This window comes from Scyliorhinus torazame, chromosome 22 (assembly GCF_047496885.1).
Source record: "Scyliorhinus torazame isolate Kashiwa2021f chromosome 22, sScyTor2.1, whole genome shotgun sequence".
Lineage (NCBI taxonomy): Eukaryota > Metazoa > Chordata > Chondrichthyes > Carcharhiniformes > Scyliorhinidae > Scyliorhinus > Scyliorhinus torazame.
The window spans coordinates 32,024,722-32,031,523 of record NC_092728.1 but is presented as its reverse complement, the minus strand read 5'-3'; the positions used below and the strand labels follow the sequence as shown (position 1 = coordinate 32,031,523).

General features: G+C 45.5%; 1 protein-coding gene across 1 annotated transcript; it reads right to left on the bottom strand.

Annotated features, from left to right (window-relative positions):
- Nucleotides 1–231: 231 nt before the first annotated feature.
- LOC140398993 (tubulin alpha chain-like) lies at nucleotides 232–3,078 on the bottom strand. Its single transcript, XM_072488025.1, has 4 exons — nucleotides 2,861–3,078; nucleotides 2,243–2,391; nucleotides 1,128–1,808; nucleotides 232–620 (listed from the first exon to the last, which is right to left on the bottom strand). The coding sequence occupies exons 1-4, from the start codon at nucleotides 2,979–2,981 to the stop codon at nucleotides 324–326; spliced, it is 1,248 nt and encodes a 415-aa protein (XP_072344126.1). The 5' UTR covers nucleotides 2,982–3,078; the 3' UTR covers nucleotides 232–323.
- Between the last annotated feature and the right edge of the window lie 3,724 nt (nucleotides 3,079–6,802).

The following is a 6,802-nucleotide window of genomic DNA, read 5'->3' as shown; positions in this document are numbered from 1 at the left end:
GGTTCCTCTCTGAGACCCAAATTAATCAGTCTCTTACCTATCAAACCGTTATTAATCAGAGAGACCATGATCATTGTTTCAGAGTTTAAAGTTTAAATGCTCTGTGATATGTAGACTGTGAGCTTGTTAAGTTTGATTAACCCACTTTCAGGGGCCATAGATCTTCAATCTTCTTCCTTTATGTCTGTTTTAATCCCTTGTGGCTACTAAATTGACACATTCACACACAAAACCATTTAAAAATAAATTTATTGTCTTAAATAAAGATTCTCAAATCAATGTGAAATAAAGTTATAATCTTTTACAATCTGTATTAATAAATATTATTCTTCCTCCTCTGCCTTTCTGTCCAGTGAGGAAGAATCGACGGCCACTTCTTCATAATCCTTCTCGAGTGACGCCATGTCCTCACGTGCATCCTGGAACTCCCCTTCCTCCAGCCCTTCCCCCACATACCAATGGACAAAGGCCCGCTTGGCGTACATCTTATCGAATTTGAGGTTCAGTCGGGTCCAAGCCAAGGCAATGGCAGTGGTGTTGCTCAGCATACAGAGGGCCCGTTGTACCTTTGCCAGGTCACCCCCTGGCACCACTGTCGGGGGCTGGTAGTTGATGCCAACCTACAGAGGGAAAGGAAAAGATGTTAAACATACAAAATCAGATCTGTTGGTTGCCATGGAATTGCATAAACATTAAATTTAGGAACTGTATTGCGCCTGTAAATGTACCAGAAGCCAGCTCTGGTTGTTGGTTGGACTTTCAATCGAGGTGTCAAGCTTAGTTTCTGATGGAAGATTTTGTGAGGCTGCATTCAGGAGATAATTAAATTCTTTATCACATCTTTTCCAATGTGGCTTTGATTCTCATTCTTCTTATTTTAAGGGAACATTCTCGTGGTACATTCCCAGCTACAATCGAAGATTGAAACTGAGAGACTTCAACTGAAAGCCTCAGTGGGAGCTCCTGTTTGAACCAGAATTAGGGAACATTTGTTACTTTCTGTTCCAGAATGAAAATTCAGCTTTTGGCCCGGATGGAAAAGATGTCCTGTGTGCACGTGAGGCGAGATTGGAACAATCCAATGTTTCACAAAAGCCGCATGTGTTGATTACAAAGACCACACTCACCTTGAATCCAGTCGGGCACCAGTCAACAAACGAGATTGAGCGTTTGGTCTTGATGGTGGCGATGGCGGCGTTGACATCCTTTGGCACCACGTCTCCTCGGTACAGCATGCAGCACGCCATGTACTTGCCCTGGCGGGGGTCACACTTCACCATCTGGTTAGCAGGTTCAAAGCAAGAGTTGGTGATCTCCGACACCGAGAGTTGCTCGTGGTAAGCTTTCTCAGCTGATATAAGGGGCGCGTAGGTTAACAATGGAAAGTGAATGCGGGGATAGGGGACCAGGTTGGTTTGAAACTCAGTCAGGTCCACATTGAGGGCACCGTCGAACCTGAGTGAGGCCGTGATGGATGACACTACCTGTGCCATGAGACGGTTGAGGTTGGTGTAAGTTGGTCTCTCGATGTCAAGGTTACGCCGACAGACATCGTAAATGGCCTCATTGTCCACCATGAAGGCACAGTCAGAGTGCTCCAGGGTGCAGTGGGTGACGAGCACAGCATTATATGGCTCGACCACCGCAGTGGAAATCTGGGGAGCAGGGTAAATGGAAAACTCCAGCTTGGATTTCTTCCCGTAGTCAACGGAGAGTCTCTCCATCAGGAGGGAAGTAAAACCCGAGCCCGTGCCACCCCCAAAACTGTGGAAGATGAGGAAACCCTGGAGTCCGGTGCATTGATCAGCCTGTGGGTAAACAAAGGAGAAAAGATTAAAATGGAGCAAGGAATTGCAACCAGTATCAAAGAACAGTCATCAACTGTTGGCAAAGAGCAGCAAGAGATGACGAGATGGATGATTGGTGTCTGATGGGAGAGAATATTTACTGTCGGGGGAGGGATCTCAAAGGGGAAATCAGTGGTGTTGTTGAGCGTAAGGTTCAGCCTTGGGGAGCCATGTCCCAGCTGCATTTTGTGCATGTTACTGATCAGGGGAATATTGGAGTGAATCAATATGTGATAGAGGAGAGACTGAGTGGGATTTGTACACATGGGCATGAATAAGATTTCATTTACACCAAGGCATTGGGACAATGTGATGGTGAAATGAGACAGTGGTAAATGATGATATGGGTATTCTGTGCAGCTGGGAATTGCCAATGTCCCTGTTACACAACGTACCACCTTCCGTATGCGATCCAAGACCAGATCCACAATTTCCTTTCCGATGGAGCAGTGGCCCCGTGCATAGTTATTCGCTGCATCCTCCTTGCCTGTGATGAGCTGTTCCGGGTGAAAGAGCTGTCGGTAGGTGCCAGTGCGAACCTCATCTGTGGACAGGCAACAGAGATAAACAACATAGGGTGACATTGTGGCACAGTGGTTAGCACTGCTGCATCACAGTCCAGGGAGCCCGTTTCAATTCCGGCCTCGGGTAACTGTGTGGAGTTTGCACTTTCTCCTCGTGTCTGTGTGGGTGTCCTTTGGGTGCTCTGGTTTCCTCCCACAGTTCAAATATGTGCAGGTTAGGTGAATTGGCCATGCTAAATTGCCCCTTCATGTCCAAAAGGTTAGATGGGGTTACTGGGTTATGGGGATAGGGTAGAGCATGGGATTAAGTGGGATGCCCTTTCCAAGGGTCCGTGCAGACTCAATGGGCCGAGCGACCTCCTTCTGCACTGTGAATTCTATGTTTCTATGACACAGACCTTTCCAGCACATTTGATGCCTTCAGGCCGCATTTCACGGAGTTTTGAAAGAAGACTGGCTGACTGAAATACCAAAAAACTATCACCTTACCAATCACGGTGGGCTCCAGATCTACAAACACAGCTCGTGGGATGTGTTTCCCCGCTCCTGTCTCACTGAAGAAGGTGTTGAAGGAGTCGTCACCACCTCCGATGGTCTTGTCACTGGGCATCTGCCCATCGGGCTGGATTCCATGCTCCAGACAATACAACTCCCAGCAAGCGTTACCGAGCTGCACTCCCGCCTGGCCAAGGTGGATTGAAAGACACTCACGCTAAAGAGAGGAGAAAGGAGATCCAATTATTTTATGAAGACAATGTCTTATAGAGTCAATATAGCTTTTCACGAAGTATGGATTTCCTGCATTCACTGTGAATCCTGCCTAGTAATTGATTGGTCCCTGCACTTTCTGCACAACTTCAATGAAAATTAAAGTTGTCATTGTCCCTTCGGACTATAGGCTACTCTCCCCTTTCAGAGGGAGAACTGACTGGTGATGATTTAACTGGAGCTCCCCACATCTCAGGCGAGAAACAAGACTCAATGAAAGCACTCCATAACTTCCACAGATTGTCCTGGTCTCTTCTGTGGATCCCTTTTCCTCATGCATATCCTTTCCCTGTGGACCCTTGTTTTGCCTATGGGTGTCATAAGAACATAAGAACTAGGAGCAGGAGTAGGCCATCTGGCCCCTCGAGCCTGCTCTGCCATTCAATGAGGTTATGGCTGATCTTTTGTGGACTCAGCTCCACTTTCCGGCCCGAACACCATAACCCTTAATCCCTTTATTCTTCAAAAAACTATCTATCTTTATCTTAAAATTTTCATATTTTCTTGCATATTCCCTCTCCCACATTAGGATATCCCTCGTGATGTTGAGTTTTCTTTCCTTGCGGATTACCTCTCTCCTAGTGAATTATGGTTTTCCTTCACCTCTCTGTTAACCTGCCTGAATCCTATTGGCTGGGGACTATTCGTTATCCCATGAAATATTTGAAGTTTATTGACAATTCAAGAATACAAAAGAATAAACAACAGTCCCGAAAATCAGTAATAGGTGAAAAGGCACCAAAGAAAATTGCAAAATCACCAGCTCTCAAGGCAGCAACCCCCAGCCCCACTCCCCGGCCCCAACGGTAGCCCCACATTTGTGGAAAGGCACCCAAATGAGCAGTGCAGACCACTGGAAAAGGTCACACCGATACGGAGCATGGCAGAAGAGAGAGGAAGAGAACACACTTTACAAAAAAAACCAACACAAAATACAGAGCAACCACAAGAAACTCTACAAACAATTAAGTACAAGGCAAAGCCCCCAACACTCCAGCAGCAGCCCCACGTCAGTGAAGAGGAACCCGCAAGCAGCTTAATCCACCGGAAACAGAAAGGCAGTGTGCGGTGCAGGAGAGAGAGAGAGAGAGAGAGAAAAAACACCTCTACCCTAACTACCACCAGGAAGGACCTCTCAACACCAGTGCACAGAAGCAGGAGGGCCACAACTGGTGAGCACCCAGCCGCTAGGCCCAAAATAACAATACACAACAAAAATACAATGATAACCATACATTCCCCAACAAAAAAACACAACCAACATCAGTACAGACAGTACACATACCAAATTGGACCACTGCCCTGCTGCTCTCACAGTTCTGGTATCCAGTCTCTAGACACCATCCAGTCCAAAACTGCAAAACAAGTCCGTTCACCTACACTTTCAACCCAGCAGCAGGCCAAACAAAATCCGTCCCACGCTCCACTCCCTGCCGGTAAGCAGAAAGGGAGCCAGTAACAAGTACAAGTCCCAGGCGTGGCAACTGCAGGCAGGCAACTCCATCCTCTCGTTCCCCTGCAAGCAACTTCTCCTCCATCCAACTGGTTGTAGCACCATTCACCCTTGCCATGGTCCAGGCTTCGAAATCCAGAAAAGGCAGCCAGTACACAGAATAACACACCAGATCAGGGAGGAGGGTTACAGACAGAAGCAGCTGGAGCGCAGAAGCAGATTCCCCTCCAACACGTCAGAGTGTGAACTACTCAGGTGGAGTGTGAGCTCCCACAATGAGGGGTGGGGAAATCATTATCACTTACACCTGTAGAAATAGAGTTGACTAGTGTGGTACTGGCTAGAGTAGGAAGCAGTGGTGTACTACTGCTGCTGTGTATATATAGTTGTAAAAAAACTACTTTCCGTTTGACTCTACAAACTTGTGCTGGATTCTGCACGGCCCTTACAAAACTCTCATTGCTATTCTTTCTGTGAATTTCCCTTTTCTCCCAGCTGATTTTAATTTCCCAGTGAATTCCCATTCTCCTGATGTATCCACCATCCCAGTAACGTCTCACTCTCATTGTGTGTACCTAGCCATCCCTGTGGATTCCTTTGGCTTGATAAAAATCCATCAACCAATGGAGTTCCCCTGCAGCCACTCACCATGGTCTCCTTCTTTTGTAGCTCCTGAGAATGTGCCGTGTTGACATTGCCGCTATTTATACTGCGCACTTGGAGCATTCCAATCAACTGAACCGCACTCTGATTGGTTCCTGAGAACAAAACACGATGGTTGCTTAGGGAAACCATAATAAAGAAGGCTGGATGATGCTCAGCACTGATTGGTTCTTTGCGCAAATGGTGGAACAAATGTTTCACAACATTCTGTTATCAGCGGAGATCTAGGCAACGACGCCATCATTCTTATCAAATGTCCTGCAATTAACCTGCGATTAATAAAACATTTATCAAACTTAGTCAATCACACTCCATCATGCTTAACTATCCCAACATTTACATTCTTCTTTCAAGCAGCCTCTCATCCTCGACATCAAATCTGTTGTTGTTACTGTTAAATTGATGCGAGACTTAAAAATCACAAATATATCGTGCCGACTATTGTTACATGGTGCAGATTGGTGTTACAGAGTACAGGCTAGATTTGAATAACGCAGGTTAGCTTTAAATCCTGCAGACCATCTTTAAATCCTGCAGACCATCTTTTTTAAAATAAATTTAGAGTACCCAATTAATTTTTTCCAATTAAGGGGCAATTTAGCATGGCCACCACGCAAACACGGGGAGAATGTGTGAACTCTGGACAGTGACCCAGAGCCGGGATCGAACCTGGGACCTCAGCGCCATGAGCAGACTATCTTTAAACACTGCAGGCTAGCTTTAACAATTGGTGGTTAGCTGATTATTTGAAATATTGTTTATTAAAGTTTTACATTTTTACACTGTCCATAAAGATAAATGAGACGGTTACAGTTTACATGTTCCTTTTCGGCACCCACCCACTCCCCTCCCCACCCCCCCCTTCCTTCCCAATCTTTCCTCCTGCCGCTGTTTCCAGGTCTTATCCTAGGCCCGTTGCTTCACCGTAGGTAGTTGTTCAGTACCTGAGAACATCTAAGACACTCAGAAGGTAAGAAGGTAAGTAAGTGATTTTTACTCATTTTTACTTTTATACCTTTTTCAAATTGTGTGTGTCGGGGGGAAACAGAAAAGCTGTGACCTGAGTGGCTGGTTGGGAATCAACACCAAATTAAAAAAATTAAGCATTGGTAACTAATTAAACATAATTACTGAATTATAATTTAGAGGGGTATCTAAGCCAGAGATCGGAGAGTACTATATTTAGCTTTCGCATTTATATTAGAAATCTAGTGTTAGGAAACAGATAGTTAACAGTAACTTTAAAAAGAATTTTAAAAATATATAAATACAATTTTTAAAAAAACTTTTAATTTTAATTAATTGTCAGTTAGAGGGGTGCAGTGCTCTGACTGTGAGATGTGGCAGGTCCGGGAGGCTTCCAGCGTCCCAGATGGCTTCATCTGCAGAAAGTGCACCCAACTGGAGCTCCTCACAGACCGCATGGTTCGGTTGGAGCAGCAATTGGATGCACTTAGGAGCATGCAAGTGGCGGAAAGCGTCATAGATCGCAATTATATAAATGTGGTCACACCAAGGTGCAGGCAGAGAAATGGGTGACCACCAGA